A 25,544-nucleotide genomic window follows, 5' to 3' on the forward strand; every position below is an offset into this window, starting at 1 on the left:
GACTTCCTCAAATCCTGCCCTGAAATGAGATCCATCCTTCATGAAATCCTCCCCACTCCACCAAGAGTGTCTTTCCGTCGTCCACCTAACCTTCGTAACCTGTTAGTTCATCCCTATGAAATCCCCAAACCACCTTCCCTACCCTCTGGCTCCTATCCTTGTAACCGCCCCCAGTGTAAAACCTGTCCCATGCACCCTCCCACCACCACCTACTCCAGTCCTGTAACCCGGAAGGTGTACACGATCAAAGGCAGAGCCACATGTGAAAGCACCCACGTGATTTATCAACTGACTTGCCTACACTGTGATGCATTCTATGTGGGAGTGACCAGCAACAAACTGTCCATTCGCATGAATGGACACAGGCAGACAGTGTTTGTTGGTAATGAGGATCACCCTGTGGCTAAACATGCCTTGGTGCACGGCCAGCACATCTTGGCACAGTGTTACACCGTCTGGGTTATCTGAATACTTCCCACCAACACCAACCTATCCGAACTCCGGAGATGGGAACTTGCTCTTCAATATCTCCTCTCTTCCCGTTACCCACCAGGCCTCAATCTCCGCTAATTTCAAGATGCCGCCACTCATACCTCACCTGTCATCCAACATCATCTTTGCCTCTGCACTTCCGCCTCGACTGACATCTCTGCCCAAACTCTTTGTCTTTAAATATGTCTGCTTGTGTCTGTATATGTGTGGATGGATATGTGTGTGTGTGCGCGCGCGAGTGTGTGCCCGTCCTTTTTTCCCCCCTAGGGTGGGTCTTTCCGCTACCGGGATTGGGGTGGCTCCTTGCCCTCTCCCTTGAAGCCCACTTCCTTTCGTCTTTCCCTCTCCTTCCCTCTTTCCTGATGGGGCGGCGGTTTGTTGCGAGGGCTTGAATTTTGTGTGTATGTATGTGTCTGTTTGTGTTTCTATCGACCTGCCAGCGCTTTCGTGTAATAGGTCACATCATCTTTGTTTTTTTTTATATATACCCACCAGGCCTCAATCTCCGCTAATTTCAAGATGCCGCCACTCATACCTCACCTGTCATCCAACATCATCTTTGCCTCTGCACTTCCGCCTCGACTGACATCTCTGCCCAAACTCTTTGCCTTTACAAATGTCTGCTTGTGTCTGTGTATGTGTGGATGGATATGTGTGTGTGTACGAGTGTATACCTGTCCTTTTTTCCCCCTAAGGTAAGTCTTTCCGCTCCCGGGATTGGAATGACTCCTTACCCTCTCCCTTAAAACCCACTTCCTTTCGTCTTCCCCTCTACTTCCCTCTTTCCTGATGAGGCAACAGTTTGTTGCGAAAGCTTGAATTTTGTGTGTATGTTTGTGTTTGTTTGTGTGTCTATTGACCTGCCAGCGCTTTTGTTTGGTAAGTCACCTCATCTTTGTTTTTATATATAATTTTTCCCACGTGGAATGTTTCCTTCCATTATATATGATGATGAAACTTACCAAACAAAAGCGCTGGCAGGTCGATAGACACACAAACAAACACAAACATACACACAAAATTCTAGCTTTCGCAACCAATGGTTGCCTCGTCAGGAAAGAGGGAAGGAGAAGGAAAGACAAAAGGATATGGGTTTTAAGGGAGAGGGTAAGGAGTCATTCCAATCCCGGGAGCGGAAAGACTTACCTTAGGGGGAAAAAAGGACAGGTATACACTCGTACACACACACATATCCATCCACACATACACAGACACAAGCAGACATTTGTAAAGGCAAAGAGTTTGGGCAGAGATGTCAGTCGGGGCGGATGTACAGAGGCAAAGATGAAGTTGAAAGACAGGTGAGGTATGAGCGGCGGCAAATTGAAATTAGAAATTAGCGGAGATTGAGGCCTGGCGGATAGCGAGAAGAAAGGATATGCTGAAGGGCAAGTTCCCATCTCCGGAGTTCTGACAGGTTGGTGTTAGTGGGAAGTATCCAGATAACCCGGACGGTGTAACACTGTGCCAAGATGTGCTGGCCGTGCACCAAGGCATGTTTAGCCACAGGGTGATCCTCATTACCAACAAACACTGTCTGCCTGTGTCCATTCATGCGAATGGACAGTTTGTTGCTGGTCATTCCCACATAGAACGCTTCACAGTGTAGGCAGGTCAGTTGGTAAATCACGTGGGTGCTTTCACACGTGGCTCTGCCTTTGATCGTGTACACCTTCCGGGTTACAGGACTGGAATAGGTGGTGGTGGGAGGGTGCATGGGACAGGTTTTACACCGGGGGCGGTTACAGGGGTAGGAGCCAGAGGGTAGGGAAGGTGGTTTGGGGATTTCATAGGGATGAACTAAGAGGTTGCGAAGGTTAGGTGGACGGCGTAAAGACACTCTTGGTGGAGTGGGGAGGATTTCATGAAGGATGGATCTCATTTCAGGGCAGGATTTGAGGAAGTCGTATCCCTGCTGGAGAGCCACATTCAAAATCTGATCCAGTCCCGGAAAGTATCCTGTCACAAGTGGGGCACTTTTGGGGTTCTTCTGTGGAAGGTTCCGGGTTTGAGGAGATGAGGATGTGGCTCTGGTTATTTGCTTCTGTACCAGGTCGGGAGGGTAGTTACGGGATGCAAAAGCTGTTTTCAGGTTGTCGGTGTAATGGTTCAAGGATTCCGGACTGGAGCAGATTCGTTTGCCACGAAGACCTAGGCTGTAGGGAAGGGACCGTTTGATGTGGAATGGGTGGCAGCTGTCACAACACTACTTACAAAGTTTGCCAAGGCAATCCCATTCCTGATGTCCAGGCGGAGCTTCAAGGAATCCTCAGAACCTTAGGCCCCCTACAAAACCTTTCACCCGACTCCATCAACCTCCTGACCCCACCAACACCCCGCACCCCTACCTTCTACCTTCTTCCCAAAATTCACAAACCCAATCATCCCGGCCGTCCCATTGTAGCTGGTTACCAAGCCCCCACCGAACGCATCTCTGCCTACGTAGATCAACACCTTCAACCCATTACATGCAGTCTCCCATCCTTCATCAAAGACACCAACCACTTTCTCAAACGCCTGGAATCCCTACCCAGTCTGTTACCCCCGGAAACCATCCTTGTAACCATTGATGCCACTTCCTTATACACAAATATTCCGCATGTCCAGGGCCTCGCTGAAATGGAGCACTTCCTTTCACGCCGATCACCTGCCATCCTACCTAAAACCTCTTTCCTCATTACCTTAGCCAGCTTCATCCTGACCCACAACTTCTTCACTTTTGAAGGCCAGACATACCAACAATTAAAGGGAACAGCCATGGGTACCAGGATGGCCCCCTCGTATGCCAACCTATTCATGGGTCGCTTAGAGGAAGCCTTCCTGGTTACCCAGGCCTGCCAACCCGAAGTTTGGTACAGATTTATTGATGACATTTTCGTGATCTGGACTCACAGTGAAGAAGAACTCCAGAATTTCCTCTCCAACCTTAACTCCTTTGGTTCCATCAGATTCACCTGGTCCTACTCCAAATCCCATGCCACTTTCCTTGACGTTGACCTCCACCTGTCCAATGGCCAGCTTCACACGTCCGTCCACATTAAACCCACCAACAAGCAACAGTACCTCCATTATGACAGCTGCCACCCATGCCACATCAAACGGTCCCTTCCCTACAGCCTAGGTCTTCGTGGCAAACGAATCTGCTCCAGTCCGGAATCCTTGAACCATTACACCGACAACCTGAAAACAGCTTTTGCATCCCGTAACTACCCTCCCGACCTGGTACAGAAGCAAATAACCAGAGCCACATCCTCATCTCCTCAAACCCGGAACCTTCCACAGAAGAACCCCAAAAGTGCCCCACTTGTGACAGGATACTTTCCGGGACTGGATCAGATTTTGAATGTGGCTCTCCAGCAGGGATACGACTTCCTCAAATCCTGCCCTGAAATGAGATCCATCCTTCATGAAATCCTCCCCACTCCACCAAGAGTGTCTTTCCGCCGTCCACCTAACCTTCGCAACCTCTTAGTTCATCCCTATGAAATCCCCAAACCACCTTCCCTACCCTCTGGCTCCTACCCCTGTAACCGCCCCCGGTGTAAAACCTGTCCCATGCACCCTCCCACCACCACCTATTCCAGTCCTGTAACCCGGAAGGTGTACACGATCAAAGGCAGAGCCACGTGTGAAAGCACCCACGTGATTTACCAACTGACCTGCCTACACTGTGAAGCGTTCTATGTGGGAATGACCAGCAACAAACTGTCCATTCGCATGAATGGACACAGGCAGACAGTGTTTGTTGGTAATGAGGATCACCCTGTGGCTAAACATGCCTTGGTGCACGGCCAGCACATCTTGGCACAGTGTTACACCGTCCGGGTTATCTGGATACTTCCCACTAACACCAACCTGTCAGAACTCCGGAGATGGGAACTTGCCCTTCAGCATATCCTTTCTTCTCGCTATCCGCCAGGCCTCAATCTCCGCTAATTTCTAATTTCAATTTGCTGCCGCTCATACCTCACCTGTCTTTCAACTTCATCTTTGCCTCTGTACATCCGCCCCGACTGACATCTCTGCCCAAACTCTTTGCCTTTACAAATGTCTGCTTGTGTCTGTGTATGTGTGGATGGATATGTGTGTGTGTACGAGTGTATACCTGTCCGTTTTTCCCCCTAAGGTAAGTCTTTCCGCTCCCGGGATTGGAATGACTCCTTACCCTCTCCCTTAAAACCCAAATCCTTTCGTCTTTCCCTCTCCTTCCCTCTTTTCTGATGAGGCAACAGTTTGTTGTGAAAGCTTGAATTTTGTGTGTATGTATGTCTGTGTCTGTTTGTGTTTCTATCGACCTGCCAGCGCTTTCGTATGGTAAGTCACATCATCTTTGTTTTTAAATATATTTTTCCCGTGTGGAATGTTTCCCTCTATTATATATATTTTTTAAAGATGTGATAGAAAAGCACTGTACATGTATAACAGTTACCATTTCATGATGGGCTTGTAAGCCAAAAGGCGGTTACCAAAATAAATTACTGCAGAACAACCATATTTATCATTTATAAGTATCGAGTAGTTCTACCATGAATTGATAGAATAATCCATTAACATGCCAAACAGTAGAACAAACTGAACAGCATCCAACTGTGATTGTAAAAAGTGGCAGGAAAAAGCACAGTACTTTTGTGTACGAGACAGCTGCGTGAAGTTTAACGAAGAATTCTGCATAACTGTTATTCATTTTTTATTGATTCTACGGATAGTTACATGACTGGCACGAGGTGTGTCAGGACAAATGTTATGTTAAATATTTTGTGCAGTTCAGAACAAGTTAATGCATATAGCATTATACAATATTATATTGATGGAGTATCCAAACTTCATTGTATTCATTTTATCATTCCAAAAATCGTTCATTAACAATCCTGAAATTAAGTAAAAGCCTCCATAGCATGAGAATAGCAGATCATCCTCCATAGCATGAGAACAGAAATAATGATCATCTCATAAAGAAGGACAACCATTTCGTAAAGTTTGAGTAAATATTAAGAAAATCATGTTACCTCAAACATTATTTTGCAATATTTAGTGTTCCCAGATGCAGCAATTGACATCATGGTGTTAGATTTTGTTGCAGACAGCTTTCAGTGGAAACATTCAGTTCACTCATTTGTTCATCCGTCCATCCATCCATCCAACCTCCTCCTCCAAAATTATGAAATAATTTTGCAGTGAACACACAGTGCGTAGTGGGGCAATCACTCAGTTGTAGAAATAATTCAAAAGCAAAGATCGCTTAAGCACTACTTACTGGATAACCTGTTTCAACACACTTAAGGTCCCATCATCGGATCTGTGAAGATATAACACGACAGGTTTGAGGGAGAGCTTACATGAGTTACACTATATGCATTACCATTAGTAAAGTACCACATACCTGAGTGTAGCTTAACATTTATAAACCATTTGGATATAACGATACATAGGGCAGACCAGCTGATATACAATCATTGTCACAAAAAATAAAAAACAACTGCTCTCATGGTCATTCTTTTCCATCAGATATGTAAAACTGAAGTCACAAGATAAAACTATTTGGTACATGACCGCTACTCGACTAACAACGGTTGGCATCACACTGCCCTATTCTGCACCGGTTTACCTGCTGTGATTCTAGTGGTTCACAACCGGCCACTAGATAGCGCTGTCCAAGCAGTGCACACACAGTGCCACGGTATAACCATTCATTACTACTACAATACAACTTTACTGTTACTGCTAATCAAATACCCATGCAAAGAACACTTTTGCATACACTTAATGTACATACTATATATGCTATGAATACTATAAATACTATAAAGTACGTCAATTACAGAGTAAAAACATCTGAAGCAAAGGCATTATCCATATTAGCGCCATACAAAACTACATATTATCATTTACCCTTATGCACATATGGAAGTCAGAAATTTGCACATAGTAAGCTGTTCATAGCACGATTTAGATAGAATGTGATGAGTGATTAAAATCTGTATGCTGGGCTTTACCCGCCTGGGCACTACGGTTTTAGGTATTGTAAATGCTATAGAAGTACTAATGTGCTATAAAAGGCTCTCACCGTCTATACACTCATTATAAATGTAGTAGGGACCGACTATGAAAACCTGCATAGGCACATGAAATTAAGGAATGTACCAAATAGTTTTATCTTGTGACTTTGGTTTTACATTGTTGTTGTGGTCTTCAGTCCTGAGACTGGTTTGATGCAGCTCTCCATGCTACTCTATCCTGTGCAAGCTTCTTCATCTCCCAGTACTTACTGCAACCTACATCCTTCTGAATCTGCTTAGTGTATTATACAGTAGAGCTGCATGTCCTCGGGAAAAATTACGGCTGTAGTTTCCCCTTGCTTTCAGCCGTTTGCAGTACCAGCACAGCAAGGCCATTTTGGTTAATGTTACAAGGCCAGATCAGTCAATCATCCAGACTGTTGCCCCTGCAACTACTGAAAAGGCTGCTGCCCCTCTTCAGGAACCACATGTTTGTCTGGCCTCTCAACAGATACCCCTCCGTTGTGGTTGCACCTACGGTATGGCCATCTGTATCGCTGAGGCACGCAAGCCTCCCCACCAACGGCAAGGTCCATGGTTCATGGGGGGTGGTTTTACATATCTGATGGAAAAAAATGACTACAAGAGCAGTTGTTTTTTATTTTTTGTGACAATGATTTTATATCAGCTGCTCTGCCCTATGTATCGTTACATCCAAATGGTTTATAAATGTTAAGCCACACTCAGGTATGTGGTACTGTACTAAAAGTAATGTATGTAGTGTAACTCGTGTAAGCCCTCCCTCAAACCTGTCATGTTATATCTTCACACATCAGATGATGGCACCTTTAGTGTGTTGAAACCAGTTATCCAGTAAACAGTATTTAAGTGATCTTGGCTTTTGAATTATTTATATTATGGAATAACATGTGGATAGCTTGGAAATGTGTGGAGGGCATGTGAATGCTTCCTAGAAAAACTTCTGCAGTGTAGTCTAAACAGCCTTGGCAATATGTGGGCTCCAGAACAATCAATAGTAGGATTAAGGACCTAGCAGAGACTACTGTCAACAACAAAAAGATGGGATTTAGACAGTGCTACTCTACAGCAGATGAAATTTCTTAGTAAAAAAATGACTATAACTGAAGGGAATTCAACCTGGAAACTCGCATTGCCTAGTTTTCAAAAGGCATTTCATAGCCTTAACAGCGACCAGATGATCTATTAAAAGCAATCATAAGCCTATATCAAAACACTACAGAGTTTACAGACACAGGGAAGCAACTAAAGACACCAGTAAAAACCTAGGAGTGACAAGGTTGCCACCTCTCCCCAACATTTTTTAGTACCTATGTGGACGAGGTCAGGAGATCACTATAATATGAAAACAAATTCTCCAGTATAATGCTCTACCTACAGTATAGATCAAGTAGTATTTTATGTGCAGACATGTTGTTACTGTGCAACATGGAGAACATAATTTACAAAGGGGACTATACACCTTAAGAAGTATACCAGAACAACATGGACTCTCCACGTGTATCAAAAGTAATGGCATTTCTAGGGAAAAAACATAAGATCCAAAATTGTGATAAGTGGCAAAATACTGGAGCAGGTATACACCTTTAATTATCTAGGATGGGAAATATCCCAACAATAGATTGCAACATACAAACAAAGCTTTGCAAATTTAAATATGTATGCTTAACAATTCATAGAAGTCTGAAATACAAAATCAAAAAGGAAACTAAACTCACACTTTATGTAAAACAATGTTGGTACCAATAGTATCGTATGAAGATTATGTGTGGGTACTCTCAAAGAAACACAGAAGGAAAATTATGTCAACTGGGATGAAATATCTCAAGACTTTCAAAGGCTGCACATTGATGGACAAAATACGAAACACCGAAATAAGACAAGAGCTACAGATTTTCAATTTGGAAACCAAAATTAAAAATGTAAAGACAAATTGTGTAAGTTAAGACTGACTGCTAGAATCACCATAAACTATGAACCCGGAGGACAGCTAAGTGTTTGGCATCCAAGAACAAGATGGTTTCCGGAACAGGCTGTGCAGCCTACTCGACAAAGTGGTGAAGAAGAAGAAGAAGATGATGATCATCATCATCATGATAAATACCAAGCCCTATTTATAGTGCATTATTATCTGTCATACTGGTTTACAATGCACATTGCTACTTTCCAGGTGGCTAGCAGAACTTTTCATTCCCCGAATCTAAATGCACAAGTAACAACTATAAAGAATAGCTAAAAGAAGTGAAATCCCCATTCACTCATGTACACATGTCAGCTAAGGATACCACTTGCAAATACAGCATCCATCAAGTACTGCATGTTTGTAAGTCACCAGTATACGGGACTACCATTAACCTTGGGATGCAAATGTTTCTGCAGTGCAGTTTACATAAATCTGATGCCTGAGACTCCATTTTAGCAAAGCAGCACATATCTTGCAATGACGAATTGTCAAATGCTATTAGAATCTTCCGAATGGTGTAAGGTAGTGGTTATGAGCGAATCTGGCTAACTAACTGAGTAAGTTAAAGTTTCTCAACAGTGAACTCCTTCCACTTCTATTCGACATAACAGTACAAGATGATGAGCACATCAGAGGTCCGCCAGAGGAAACAGGGGGCAGTAATTTGACCAGAATATAACCTCAGATCACAGAAGAAACAGACTGACTGTTCGCTTACTACAGCGAGTGACCCTCGTCACAGAATGGACATGAGGCAGTGATAGTGTCCTACCCTTACTTGTGGCATCAACTGCTAGAAACTCTTGGCAACCTCAACCAAACTCGAGCAGCACCAAGTCACTTTCTACAGGTTGGCATCTGAAGTACAGCTGCTTCTGACAGAATCATTGCTAGCGAATCAAGTCACAGTGCCGAATGCATCAACTGTGGAAGAACAGGTGGACAAGTCCTGAACTAAAATTGTTCAGATTCCCCATTAAAGATGAAGAAAGGATACAAAAGTGTATTTTGAACTCAGCCGAGTTACAAGTAAAATTGATAAAGAGCCCTAAAGCACTCAATCTGTTCAAGTTTTGTCGATTTGAGTTGGGTGTAATGCAGGAACTGTGTTTCCTCCATGGGAACCACATGTATTTTTAAATGAAATCGCTACTGTTACTTGACCAAGTTTTTGTTATTTATTTATTTATCGTGATTTTGGTAGTAGAGCTAATTTTGAATGTAAGGTGAAAACTGAAACCAAGAAAACATTGACAACAAAATGCAAGACACAATGTGATAACATTTGATAAATACATTTTAAGGAGGATTACAAGACTCTGTTGGTGAAATAAATAAATATGTAAAATCTCATAGTAAAATTGCAGCAATCATTATACTTAAAAAGTATATTTGACTGTGATCCCCTAACAAAGAAAAAACATGATGATATGATGTCATCTCCATTTTCTAACATCTGGTGTATACTAGAGCGGACGGAAATGAATATGAGTAACGAGTTCACAGCCTCATTTACAGGAAAGCAAACAAAATTTAATGAACAATCCCAAACAATTTGCCAGTGATCACTATCATTCATCTGTATCTGTGAACAAGTATTTACACTGGAAGAAACAGAAAAGAACACAAAGGAAAGAGCAATAGTGTACCAACTCTACACGTGAGACACCTTCAGCCACATGCAGCTGCAGGCAAAAATTACGGTATCAGCTGCGACATCTACTGTCCAAGGAAAAACTGTGTGTGTGTGTGTGTGTGTGTGTGTGTGTGGGGGGGGGGGGGGGGGGGGGGGGGGGCAGTCTGGGAGGAAATTATGGATTTGTAGGAACATGAAAATTTCTTAAAGACAATAATGTGAAAAACCACATGAAATTGGCAGCCTTAAGCAAAAATAAAACCAACATAAAATCAGTGATTTCTTCAAAATATCATGAAATTTGTCATTTTCCCATATAAATATTATAAATCTGAAGACATAACTTACCAACGTCCATAAATGATAGTTCTTGAATGTTGAAATGCTCTGTAACGCCGAATTTGGCCATAAAATAAAAAGATCTTTTCCTATTCCTATGGATTTCTTATGTTCTTGTGATTTTGAATGTAGCACTATTCAGAATTTTATGTTTCTCTCAGTAATAAAAAGGCTTCACCAAGACAGGAGGCACTTAATTGTGTATTGCCCATCGGAAAGGATTTGAATGAAACAGAAAGGAATCAAAGACTGCATAGTGCAGACATTTAGGCAGATATGCCAGGGTTTCTTTAACTCTAGAACAGTCGGGCTGGGTCAGTGAGACTCACTAGCTTTGTTTCACTGGATTTATATTCTTATACTTGCTGGTTTGACTCTAGCACTCTGCTAGCTTCCTGAAATATCCAAGAGAAAACTTTCATATCGTGAATGAGGTTTTGCTTTGTTTAGTCAATCTTCGGCAGTCTTTTAAAAAGCGTGCAGGTCTGTCAGACCCATCCCGACCATTTATATTTCTAATTTCTGCCAAGCGATCCCATTTTATTTTGGTGCAGGCTTCTCATTGAGTTACTTTCTGAACCATTTATTATGTCCTAAAATCAAATTATCATTGTCAATAGTTTAAAATTTAAAACGGCAAGAAAAAACTGGTCATAAAGTGAAAATTACAAATTTACATGACGATGACAGTGAAGTACACTGTTCTGATGCAGACCGACACTCTGAAATAAACAATGATCATGACAGTAATAGTGAAACAAGTGGTTGTGAGGAGGAAGATGTTCAGCCTTCTGCCAGCACCAGCGCACCTGCTGCAATTAATTCAAGTACAGCTCTTGTAACTGACTCAGGTACGGCACCTATGCGCTTTTATGAAGAAGGAACAGAGCAGCTAAATGGAGAAAAACTTGTTTCCCACTAAGTGTTCAAACAAGATGTCACAACATAGCTACCATGCATTTGCCTGGAAGTATTCGAGCTGTAATGGATGTACATTCACTATTAGAACCATGATAGTTATTTTTTAGGAATTCATTGAATGGTTTAGTTCTTGAATAAGCCAATATCTACACTGATTCAGTTCAAAACAAATATACAAGTGACCCAAATATGGCTAGGCCTACAAGTTTTGATTAACTGAAGGCATATTTTGGCCTACTTTACTTAGCTAGAACACTGCATGACAATAAAAGTACTATTGAAAACTTCTGGAATACAGATAGGACCAGAATAGAAATCTTTCTAGTAACCATATCATTGAAAAGGCTCAGAGTTTTGACTTGTTTTATCAGGATTGACAACATCCATACAAGGGAAGAAAGAAAAACACAAGATAATCTTGCTGCCACAAGATCCATTCTAGATATGTTTGTCTTCAACTGCAATGCATATTTTTCTCCGTCAGAAAACATTACTTTGGACGAAATGCTCGTTCCATACAGAGGCAGGTGCAGGTTCAGGATGTATCTCCCTGATAAACCTGCCAAGTATGGGATTAAGGTTTTAATCATGGCCCATTCTAAAATGTACTATGTAAAACACTGGAAAGTCCATGCAGATGCAGAACATCAAGGACTGTACAAAGTCAGTAATAAGGCAGATGATGTTTTGCATCTTGTAGACTCAGTAAAAGTGTCTGTAAGAAATCTGACACTAGATAGTTGGTTTACTTCTTACCCACCCATCAGAAAAGTACTGCAAGTAAAGAATATTGCTGTTGTTGGAGTGTTAAAAAAATGTGCCTTAAAACTATGTTTGGCTTTCAGGAAGACATCACATCACTGTACATGTACAAAAGCAAAACAAATCAGAACCGCGTATTTCATCAATGCATCATCATGATGAAACTGACTGTCACAGCTGAGGGGGGAGAGGCACCAGGTATAATAATGTATTACAACAAAACCAATGATGGCATAGATGTCACTGATGCTGTGTGTAGTAAATATACTGTTGCTAGCATGACAAGACTGTGGCTTCTGTGTCTCTCTTCTTGGTTGTTGAACACTGCAGCTCTCAATGGCCACATTGTATTCAAAACTAAGAAAAATGTTTCAGTTAGAAGAGACAATACCAGAGAAGGAAAGTTGCTACTCACCATATAGCGGAGATGTTGAGTCATGATAGGCACAATAAAAAGATTCACACAATCACAGCTTTCGGCTATTAAGGCCCTTGTCAGCAGTAGACACACACACACACACACACACACACACACACACACACACACACACACACACACAAATGCAACTTGCACATACATCTGCAGCCTCCGAGAGCTGAAACTACACTGCAAACGGCAGGACCAGTGCATGATGTGGCAACCGGGGGGGGCGTGGGGGGGGGGGAGGGGGGGGGGTCGTATGGTGGGAGTGGTGGACAGTGAAGTGTCGCTGTTTAGACAGAGGGCAGGAGAAAAGCTTTGGAGGGGGGAGGGGGTAAGTAACGGAAAGGAGAGAAATTAAAATAAATTAAAAGACTGGGTGTGGCGGTGAAATAACGGTTGTGTAGTGCTGGAATGGGAACAGGGACGGGGCTGGAAGTGTGAGGACAGTGACTAACGAAGGTTGAGGCCAGGAGGGTTACGGGAATGTAGGATGTATTGCAGGGAAAGTTCCCTGCCTGCGCAATTCAGAAAAGCTGGTGTTGGTGGGAAAGATCCATATGGCACAGTCTGTGAAGCAGTCATTGGGATGAAGAAGTTAGAAGAGAATACCTCAGAACCCTACGAAAGACTCTCATAACACCATGTTTGACAGTAGGTGGAATCCAGACATACCTCCTGCGCAAAATTCTCAGGTTTGCCTGTAACCTTTCCGGCATCCAAGAACAAAGACTAGTTGAAGATCCACAACCAAGAAAAAGTGGAAAATGCCAAAAATGCAAGAACAGCAGAACTAAAACCTTTCACAAAGTTTGCAAGATGTGGTTATGCTAGCATATGCTGAAATGGTTTGTGGTGACTGTTTTGAGAAATAATGATTTTTGAGGACGATATCTCACAAACTATTCATTATATTCATAACTTCTATTTATATTGACTTGTAAATACTAGATTTCATCTATCAGTCGTCATTTTTAAATTTTATTGCCAGATCTAGATTTCAGTTAGGAACTAGCCATTCTCAATGCTAAGAATACAAGAGGTACATAGTTAGGTGCTGTCACAAAAATGTTGCAATTAATGGCTCAACTCATCTGGTTTGTATATTACATACAATTATCATTTTTATCAAAGCATGTAATGCCTGTTGGTTGGGCTTCGTCCACAGTTCATTGAATACTACTGTTTGCGGAAGGCGGGCTGTATGGAGAACACATTCGTTGGTTAGATGGCGCCATCTATATGTGAACTGCGTATAAACCTCAAGGGAAGTAAACCAATTCAAATTTAATTACATAAAATGAAACATAAGTAAAATTCTTACATTGTCGTCCGACTTATTTCACATTTATCATCAAGTAATAAAATTTCCATCTTCACTCCATGTGAGTCTGTTGTTATTATTAAAACATTTAAATTGCGTCAGGTGGACAAAACTTTTTTATTTTTTTTTAAATTTAAAAACACTAGAAGACAAGTGCTGTATGCACCTATTAGTTGATATGGCTTAAATATATTTATTTTTATATTATATCTCCCTTTATTAAAACATAATAAGTATATTGTTCATCATATTTACTTAATAGTTCATAGATGGGCCAAACATCAGTCAGATGCATGGTTATTACAATTTGGCTGTTCCGCTATAGATATAGAGGATGCTAACTTCTTTCTCCCTTAAAGCCGATTTTCCTTGTAAATGCAAAACAACCAATACATTGAATTGCTGTTAATAATACTGTTTATGCATCTGACCTAACATATCATGGAAGAAGTTGATACATAAGTGTGAGAAGGGCAGGTTCCTCCACCTCCTGGAAGAGCTCGAGATCTTCTGCCATCACAAAAATACCAGCAGCAACCTGATTAATGATAAGGTTGTTGTGAAAAATGCATGGTTCTGGGAGTTTGAGGACTTGTTGCTGGGAACCGGTGCAGGGTTTGACCCAGGGGGAACGAGATAACACCTGCCGTCTTGCCAATATGTAGCAACCATTTGCATTATACTATACAAATATGATGAGTATAATTCTGAACCAACAGAACTTCTTCCATGATATGTTAGGTCAGATGCATAAACAGTATTATTAACAGCAATTCAATATATTGGTTGTTTTGCATTTACAAGGAAAATTGTCTTTAAGGGAGAAAGAGGCTAGCACCCTCTATATCTATAGCGGAATAGCCAAATTGTAATAACCATGCATCTGACTGATGTTTGGCGCCATCTATGAACTATTTAGTAAATATGATGAACAATATACTAATTATGTTTTAATAAAGGGAGATATAATATAAAAATAAATATATTTAAGCCATATCAACTAATAAGAGTTTACAGCACATCTTCTAGTGTTTTTAATTTAAAAAAAAAATGTTTTTACCCACCTGACGTAATTTAAATGTTTAATAATAATAACTGACTCACAAGGAGTGAAGATGGAAATTTTATTACTTGATGATAAATATGAAACAAGTCGGACGACAATGTAAGAATTTTACTTATGTTTCATTTTATGTAATTAAATTTGAAGTGGTTTACTTCCCTTGAGGTTTATACGTAGTTCACATCGATGGCGCCCTGTAACCAACCGATGTGTTCTCCATACAGCCCGCCTTCCGCAAACAGTAGTATTCAATGAACTGTAGACGAAGTCCAACCAACAGGCATTACATGCGTTGATAAAAATGATAGAGGTATGTAATATACAAACCAGATGAGTTAAGCCATTAATTGCAACTTTTTTGTGACATCATCTAACCATGTACCTCTTGTATTCTTAGCATTGAGAATGGCTAGCTGAAATCTATTATTTACAAGTCAGTATAACAGTCGCTGCGTGCAACAGCCTTCTGAATGGAAGGTAACCTGATTGTTCTATTTATATAATGAAAAGTCAATATTTTTGCTTCTTAGTTTTACAACTAACTCTCATTCGCATTAGTTTTCAATCATATTTACTTGTATTTCCAGATTGCTTACCTTTAATACTACAAAGAGATATGTTTCTTAGTTTTCTTTTTTACAGTTATCGCATAATTCAGAAAACATTTAGTACTACCTGAACAGTTTATCACTTGTTGCAAGTGTGTTGTTTACTGGGTCCCACACAGACCCTGCCGACCGTTCTTGAAACGGTTTTTCGACCGACCATTCTAAGGTTAATTTGTGCAGCTCATAAAATATTTACAATGTCAAATTGGTATTAATTTCTAAACTTTTTAAAGGATGCCATGATACTAACTTATGGTGAATGTCAACAAATGTACGAAGAGCAGCACAGCTTACCTCATAAACTTGTGAATAGTGCCAGCATGCAAGTGGTCATAGACATTGCCTGGTGAGGAAATGCCACTTGCACAGCAGAGGCATTCAATGCCTGCACTTCTCCACTAAAGAACATCACTGGTGATAAGCATTATGCCCTATCAATGGGGGGGTACTGTAACACTGTCTTAACGTTGGCTACTGGAAGTGCCAGATTCCACACACAACTGAAACTGAAGCCAACAGTGTTATCAAGTCAGTCCTCCTTCAGTGATCGAATCCCAAAAGGATGACACGTGTGCTGGAATTTAGACATTGTCTCAGACAATAGTGTACCATATGAATGCAAATATGCAGCAGCAGTAGTAGTCAACCCTCAAAGCCAACAACAGACCACCTAAGTTGGTGTATACTAATGTTTATGAGTCAAGGTGATCACCAATGATGACCCCACAGGCAGTGAATATTTCTGCTGTTCAAATGATATTACTTCAGCAGGTAGTGTCTACTATCATACACACAATGGAGTGGGTCCACAGGTTTATAAGGCAGACAGGAGGGCCATACCATTATTCTAATGACTCTGAAGATAGCAACATATTCTGCAGCCCATATCTAGGAAGAGATGAATGGTTTATGGCTGCATTTCTGCAATTTCATTGGTTGAGAAATGTTTTGTGAAAACATGAAGATGCTACAGTACATATGGCAAACTACGAAGAATGTACTTTTTAGGAAAATACGTATTCACCACTTCAAACACGCAGGAAGAAAGATTACTGGAACTACTTACCAACACTGCCACCCACATAGTTGTCAATGGCATTTGATATCTCGGCACGCTTCACACCTTTCTTGAACTTCATGCCAATAACTCGTGGGTGCTGTCGCAGCCACCTGCAACAAAGTACAGATCAGAAACTTGTAAAGCAAAGTAAAGATCATATTAAGTCTGCTACAAGAGGGCAAACTGCAGTTGGTTGTATACCAAACAATACGGGGTATCATTTAACATTAGTCTTGCAAATGACCTTGTAAAAAGAAGATATGAAAGCAGGAAACTGACTTTACAGTATTCATTTTTCTCTACCTCAGTAATTAATCAGCGAGGAATATTCAAGTTTAATTCTCTATCATCCTCAAGGTCAGTACAAGACAAAGCACAGATAAGAAGGGAGACTACTGTGTAACATCCCATCTACGATGATGTCCGAGATGGAGCAACAGATCGAATAGTGGGGGGGAATAACCGTGTCTTTTCACAGGAACCATTCCAGCATTTGCCTTCTGCAATTTAGGGGAACCATAGAAAACTTACATCTCTATGGTCAGATGAGAACATGAAATTCTGGCCTCCCAAAAGTGTGTCCACTACTGGGCCACTTCACTCAGTCATGAGTGCTGGCTACTTTGGACAAGGATGAAGAAGGAAGCGATAGATGGTATGATATGATATAATTCTGACATTGGCCTGCAGTGGTTTAGGGACAGCAGATATTAGGAATCGTGTAGTTGAAAAGTGTTCCATAATACCACTATAACAAGAAATGAAATGTTCAGAGTGGATATACTCTTATTTTGACAATTTACAAAAGCTAATAGGAACCCTCAAATTATTTTCCACACATCCTTATTTATCCAATTTTAAGATGAGATTTTTCTTCCAAATTTGTCATTTGGAAAGTACAGGGCCATCTTATACTCGCGGATTGAACTATTTCTGCTGAGGTTAACAGTTTAATGTTGGTTAATAGAGTGTATAGTGGTCATCTAACATTTACAGATGAAGTTTTGGTTATTGAGGTCACGTGCAGATTTATTTTGAAGAATTCACAAGGACGAACTGGGCAAACAATACTAGGACTCTAACAGGCTGAAAATTTCCTGATACACTGAACTGTTTCATACAGTATCGACACTGCTCGAACAAATACGAGAAATTTGATTCGTGCAGGGGTAGTGAACAGGATGCACAAAATACTGAACTAGCCACTACAATAATCTATTACTCTGCTTCAAATTTGACAATTTTTTGAAACACAGGAGGAAATAGAATTTATTGCTATCATCTTACAAACTGTTATCATATGTGAATAGGTTTGCAATAGAAGATCTCATACTTTTATGGACACCATGTAAAAATATTTATGCTGCTTTTTAAGTAAAAGTAACAATCAAAAGCAAAACCTGTTATGGAGATAGTATCAATAGACATCAATAGATTGTGGGAGCAAAAATTTGGGAATCTTGATTGTGCCCTTCTATTTATGTACTTGTTTCTGTTGTTGCATATGACTTGCATACTAGAAAATATAGCAGTTTATGTCTCACAGTTGCTCAAGCACAGCACTATGAAAGAGATGGAGGGAGGACAGTGGTACCAACTTGGCTGAGAACTAGATGTGTATGGAGAAGTGAGCAGTGAGGAGGCAGTAATTACGTCACGTTGCCAACCATGGGAATCTATATTGCGTACCTTGGATTCTTAGGAACACCTATACATTAAAAATGCAATTTGCCTGAATCCATTTGTAGTCTGAATAAAACCAACTTCAAAATTGGACAATCACTCAGCAATAGTATTCATTTCTGCACTAGATGGTAAAAGTCTACATGGGGTCAGTGGCTGACTTCGGCGTTTTGTGCTGCAATGTTGTCGATGGTTGCTGTGATGTGTAACAGGAACAAAAAGGGGTGTGTCAGTTACTAGTTCTACACAGCCAATGAGAGAGTGGCAGGCAGACAATATGTTTGGAAGCAAGTGACATTGTTAACATTCTCATGTCAGTACAGAAGCAAAATCTGATATGTACATGGAGAAAAACAGCAGAGTTTCTCAGGCCCCATGGTAACCACAACCTCGGGAATCATAACATTCGGAAGAAACAGTCAAATATTTGTAACAACAAAGATATAAATTTCACAGCTGTGCTATTAGGATGATGATGATTAAAAGGAGTGTCGCTACAGTTGACAGGGTTAGCACGCAAAAAACAGTCCTCAAATTAATGTTAACTATTTCTTATCATTTATTTTATTTCTCCATGTATTATCAAAATGTAGACGATCAATAAATGGCATGAATTTAGAATCAGTATAATGTTAATTTATTAGACAGACACTTCATATCAATAAAACAGTTGTAATTTTGATTTGTCAGAATATAATTTTTTTTCTCAAGAAGATTCTTGAAGAAAAGGGGGTCTTGCAATCAGGCAATCTTGTTCTTATACTCAGGTAAATGCGATACTTCTCAAGTATAATCAACTTATAATAGTGGTTTAATTAATATTTCAACTAAGTATTATATGTTTTTTCAATCAATTAATTGAGAAAGGCTCTTGTCTATTACAAGATTCCTTTATTGAATAAAAGGAGTTTCGTTGTCCAATACCATCTTCAAAAAACTTCATCGATCAGCATCTTGAAGTGCATAGCTGATTACTTTATGGCAATCTTAATTGTACCTTTCTGTGCCTGACTTGTACACCTGAGATCATGTTTTTATTCTTAACGTTTTATTTAGGAACACAGATTTATTGTACTGTGATTTGTTGTTAGCAACACATTTTACAAGTGTGTCAGTGTAACATGAATTTGTAGTCTGTACGTCCATTAACTTTAAACAATTGATTGGAGAACTGAGGATGTTTAACACATCTTTGCCTCACATTTCTGCGCAACAAATACTTTATTTCTAAGTGTGTATCACAGATTATTATTCTGTGTTCTATTAATGAATGACATCACAAAAATTTAGCTAAGAGTGACATTATCGTCAGGCAAATGACCAATTACATGCCATGCAAATGGTGCCAAAATGCAAATTGTATGTCTTTACAAATAACTACTGTATGTACCCAAATCTAATCCAAACTTACTTTCCAGTTTCTAGATATAAAAGAAACACCTGCCTGCAGCTTAGAATCGAGCGCAAAGCACAAAAGTTTGAAAAATGGTGCTAGGGGCCAACTAACTTTGCTGTCAAATATAATTAGGGCTACACAATAAAGTAGAACGTGAATTTACAGTGAGAAATGAAGCACGGCACTGACATCTGGCGCTGATGCTTAAATTTTCTAGGACTATAAATTCTATACAGACAGGCTTTGTGGTTTTAAATGTTCGAAAGACTTAATTAAATCTGCAATGTAACCTCACTTAAGCTTACAACTCAAACCTAACTACTATAGCTGGATCTTCATCCACTGTATCTTATCTGTATCTCGTGTTAGAATGACCCAACTGTGATTCAATTTTGAAGTGCAGCCTACAACTTTTTTCTACTGACTCAATGAAATGTACATGCATGCGCGCGCGCGCGCCCGTCCACACACACACACACACACACACACACACACACACACACACTTTTGGATGCAGAAGTATAGGGTATGGCACTTAAATCTGGACAAATGAAACTTTTTTTTAAAAAAAGCAAATTTATTAAAACAAAATACAAATGAAAATGAAAATCATTTTACCTACAAGTAGTGGTATCTTTCAAGGATAACATTACTCAATGAAAACCCTTCAGCCGCAATGACCAGTGTGTAGAGATGCAACATTAGGGTGCCTCACCTTATTGGTAGCTTTTTTGACTACGCTCCAAACGTATTAGCCAAGGGATTCAAATCCGGGCTATTCGGGGGCCAGAACTTCTTTGACCAGAACATGTCAACGTAATCCAAGAGCCAGTTTTGGGACTAAACGGCTTGTATGAGTCCTTGTCTGCCATCTGATGTATTGTTTGCTCACTTTTAATACTGATACCAGTTTCCTCCTCTGAAATCAGCACCTGAGCCTTTTCAATAACTGCCGCAATTTGTGACACGTGTGACCTCGAATGAGGTTACCTTGCCGGGTTAGCAGAACCTTCCCCAGACTTCTCCAAAGCATTATACTTGCCCACAATACCATGAACAGTTGATCTCGGGCACCCGAAGAATGCAACGCACCCGAAGAATGCAACTAACGTCCAGCAAGAAGACTTTCAATAATTGTGGCTCTTCAGTTGCACTTCGCACTTGTCCATAACATCTCGGCCATTTAGAGGTTCTGATTGTTTACTAGATGCCTATGGCTTTCAAGAATGCCAATCACAACCTCCTGCGCAACTAGGATGTGGCGGGAAATTCAAATTGAAATTGAAATTTGTCCGGATTTAAGCACCGCACCCTATAGTGAGGTGAAAAACAAGACCAACCAAAATGGAACACATATATTATACCTGCTTGGTGCAGAGCCATTTACGAGGGATGCTTTCCACGTTAATGTTATCAATCTAAAGAACATTATAAAAAACATGTCAAAGTTCTCCACACAAGAAGTATGGACTTATTGGTTCTCAAAATATGTTTTTACAAAAACAAACAACATGTATTACCTGTCAACCAGTTATTTTCATTTTTAATGAATGTTTAAAATCTGGCATTTTCTAAGATGCACTCAAAATTGCTGAAATTACATCAATAAGCATCTACTCCAAACCAATATCTATTGTTCTACAGCTCTCCAAAGTTTTCAAGTCACTTATGAGCAACCATCTAAATAACCATTTTGAAAAGCATGCTCTCTCAAATAATGTCTGCATTTCAACACAATAAAAATATTACTATCGATACCACTGAAACTCTTAACTAGTCACTAAGTTCCTCTGGTATCTATTGTACTTTGTGATAAGCCTTTGATTGTATACTCCTTAGTATCCTATTAGCAAAACTGTAATTTTATGGTGTACACAACCCACCTATAATGGTAATCAAGTTCTATAATGTAAGGAGAAGATAGACTGCTACTTACCATAAAGATGACACATTAACTTGTACACAGGCACAACTAAGGGACACTTACACATTAGCTTTCAGCCATAACCTTTGTCAGAAATGGGAATACACTTCTATTAATTCACACAAGAAAGCACACCTCACACACACCACCGCCATCTCAGCATCTCGGGCTGTAATTTAACTGTCACACAGAATGGAGGCCGAAGCCTGGAGGGGGTGAGGAAGAGAAAGGATAGCAGTGTATAGATATGGGGAGAGAAGAAAGCTGTCTGGTGGAGCGTGCAGGCATGCAAGAGTGTAGCATCAGGAGCAGACTGTGGTGCAGATGGGGTGGGGGGGAATTGAGCAGGGAAGGGGAAAGACAGGTGGGTGCGTTTGCAGAGTGCAGAACACAAAGACGGTGGGAGGTGACAACAGGGAGGGGGGTATCTTTTAGTTGTGCCTGTCGGCAACTTAAAAGGCCATCTTTATGGTAAGTAGCAATCTACATTTTCCTTACACTGTTGATATTCCAACTTGGGGTTCCAATTGTTTGTAATCAACTTCTGTTCAAGCAACAAGAAACAGATGGTCTCAGATAGCAACAGGTGCTCTTCACTTGCAGGGCTTAGTCCTTGGCCCCCTTCTTGTCACTGATGTAACTGATAATAAAGCTCCCCACATAGAAGCTATTTCAGCAGTTTGTTATCCATACGGTACAATACAAATACTGCACAATACACATCACAACGCCATAGCATTGCACCAGGCAACTCTGGAAAAATTAGAACAAGAAATGAATAGGATTTCTGTAATCTGCATAAGACACAGGAATTAATTATGGTATGACCCGAATATATAAAAAGTAAATCATTAAAACTATTAGGCTTTCACATCTATTCTTAGACTGAAGTAGCCAGGTACGCAAGAGAATAGCTCGAGGTGCTATCGCATGTCGAAACTGACAGATGCAGTCACTACTGAAGATGGCATACATTGGCTTGTTGCAGTTGCATATCTCCTAAGGCATACTGATATGGGGACAGTGCTATGTCAGTTAACTTCAGACAATTAAGAGAAAAGTGTAGTCAGATTTATGAGCAAAGTAAATACTAAGAAACACTGCCATCTCCTCTTCATCGAGCTGCAGCTATTGACTGTTCTAACTGACCACTGTTGCCCACAAGGCAGAATGAGGAAGCTATCTACAATCGTGGGACACAATATTGGCATGTTGAAAACTCCACGAGCCATTAAGGCTACTACATCAATCCTGATGATCCCATTGCTTCTCGATTTGAGCAGCTCGTCTTCTGGCAACACAACACAGAGTGGACATCACTCCACGCCTCCCTCACTCAGAAAACATCTAAGGAATAGAACTTAGGTCCTTCTGCACCAAAAACAGTGATGCTAACCATTTTTCTATGTAGGTGGTCTTCTGACTGTTGTAAAACTATATATCTAGAAAGAATTACTTTATGTCAAAGCAACTTAACGTTTTCAGGCATAGTGACTTCATTTGAGTCCACCCAGTCTCATATTTTCTCAGTCTATTTGAGACAGTGGCTTCAACTGAATCCTCCTGCTCTCAGCCTTACATTGTGCTGCCAACTATAGGAAATTTTGTAAACAGGTTCTTGTTGTCATAAGAAAGTATCTACACTGATGTTTACTTCAGTCATGGTGGCTGCTGTTCAATTTACTAAAGCAAACATTTCTTGTGCATACATAAGGTATGTTCACAGATATTTATGTTTAAAAATGTTGTAGATACAATGTGTAATATTTTAATATGCGAAACAAAAAATATAGTTAGCACAACATGTCTTCATAAGGAGCCACAGTGCTTCAACACTTGCAACCAAATGTAAACTATATGTTTTCCTCCCCAGAACACAATCTAGGAAAATAGTCGGAGAAAGATATATTAGAAATTTTTGGACAAAGTTACATATGAACCCAGATTAGAAAGTGATGAAAGTGATCATCATGCCTATTGTGATCCTGTTGTGGATGCTGCTGCTGAAGAAAGTGACGTCGATATGCCACCAGTCAAAATCCCAGGAGGCCTACTAATTTCTGACAGTGAAAGTCATAATGATAGTTTTAGCAGTGATGGCAATGTGCCTTTTTCATCTCTGGCCACTAATAAGTGGAGTACAATTTAATCCAGTAGTATAATGTGACCCGACTTCAATAGGTATGTTGGTGTAAAGGACAAACTGAAAGATGAGGGTAACAACATGGTTCAAATGCCTGTAAGCACTATGAGACTCAACATCTGAGGTCATCAGTCCCCTAGACTTAGAACTACTTAAACCTAACTAATGCAAGGACATCACAGACATCCATGCCCGATGCAGGATTCGAACCTGCGACCGTACCAGCAGTGCGGTTCCAGACTGAAGCACCTAGAACCGCTCGGCCACAGCGGCCTGCTTAACAAAAGGGCATCATAATTTCTTTTCAGTTATTTTCTTTATGATTTGATTGAACATTTTAGTGTTTCAAACTAACTTATATGCCACTCAAAATGCCAAACCATTTAAACCTGTAATGAAGACAAAATGTTAGTTTTTCTAGCAATAAATACTCTCAGCTTAATAAAACAACCTCTTAGTTTCTGTGACTGTTGGTATTGCAATGAAGAGTTGAGGGGAAATTATGAAGTTCCCTCAAGTCTCTAAATAGATTTGATCCATTTGAATAACAACAACACGATGCCAAGAAGGGAATCTCCGTGTCACGATAAACTTTATAATTTATAAAGACTCGTGCTTAACGTGTCGAGTAAAACTTTCAAAAAGAATTATGCCCCACCAAAAATGAAGCAGTTGATGAACACATGGTGAAATTCAAAGGTAGGATTAGTTATAAACAATACATGCCTAAAAACGCATCAAAATAAAATATAGCATACGGCTTTGAGCTGATAAATTAGGAATTGTTTGTTATTTTCAAGTGTTCACTTGGTGTGTGTGTGTGTGTGTGTGGGGGGGGGGGGGGGGGGGGGAAGATACGGCTAAGGTTAATTAAGGAAAAATAGTTGTACTTTATTTGTGTGAGGGTCTGGAGGTCTGGAAGGGAAAGGTTGCCATATATTCTTTGATATATATTTCACAAATTTGCATTAGCAGAAAAGCAAAAACAATGTGGAATGCCTCACTGCGGTACCGTCAAGTGTGATCGCAAAGGTTTGGCACAGGTCCACGCTAAGATAGTTTTGGTATTTTGTCAATGCATCAATTTTAAATTAATTTATTTTGCACACTATGTGCAACACTGGTAGGAGTTCACAATTAAAAGAATTTAGAAGGAATGTTGTAACAGGTTTGGCAGATACTGGAAGTGTGACAGGTTTGTAAGGTCCATCACGTAGTACACCTCCCCCCCTCCAAGAGATTCAAACCACAGGTGTCCATGAACATCGTCCTCCAAAACGATCTGCATACTGTAGTACGAGAAAGACCCCTCACAGATCCAGATGGAGTTGTCAAACATGTGATGTAGGCTCATGCTGGTCACCTGACAGGAATTTTTCCATTTCTTTCCACAATTAGTTATTTTGAGTCTATTCAGTGTATGTTGTGTGCTTTCTTTATGTACTGTCAAACAATGGGAAATCTACGATGGAATAACGACAATGTTACAGAAAGGATAGGTTGCTACTCACCATAAAGTGGAGATGTTGAGTCACATACAGGCACAACAAAAAGTAAGGTTTCAGCCAAATGGTGGTCTTCTGAATTATGCAACATGCACATTCACATTCATGCAAACACAACTCTCTCTCACACACACACAACCACTGTAACTGGCTGCCGAGGCCAGACTGTGAGCAGCCAGACCTCCTTCCCTCATGGCTCATATCCCTTTAATAGACCTAGATGCAAGACCTGTCCCATACAACCTCCCACCACCACCACCACCACCACC

At 40.4% G+C, this 25,544-nt stretch overlaps 1 protein-coding gene across 5 annotated transcripts in view; it reads right to left on the reverse strand.

Moving 5' to 3' along the window:
* Positions 1–25,544, reverse strand: part of LOC124718808 (bifunctional purine biosynthesis protein ATIC) — a 101,560-nt gene that overhangs the window by 13,561 nt on the left and 62,455 nt on the right. For all 5 annotated transcript variants that reach the window (XM_047244424.1, XM_047244425.1, XM_047244422.1 and 2 more), the window contains exon 9: positions 16,631–16,734. In XM_047244424.1, coding sequence (XP_047100380.1) covers positions 16,631–16,734 — 104 coding nt within the window. The remainder of the gene's footprint in view (positions 1–16,630; positions 16,735–25,544) is intronic.

The sequence above is a fragment of the Schistocerca piceifrons genome, chromosome 10 (genome assembly GCF_021461385.2).
Source record: "Schistocerca piceifrons isolate TAMUIC-IGC-003096 chromosome 10, iqSchPice1.1, whole genome shotgun sequence".
Taxonomy (NCBI): Eukaryota; Metazoa; Arthropoda; class Insecta; order Orthoptera; family Acrididae; genus Schistocerca; species Schistocerca piceifrons.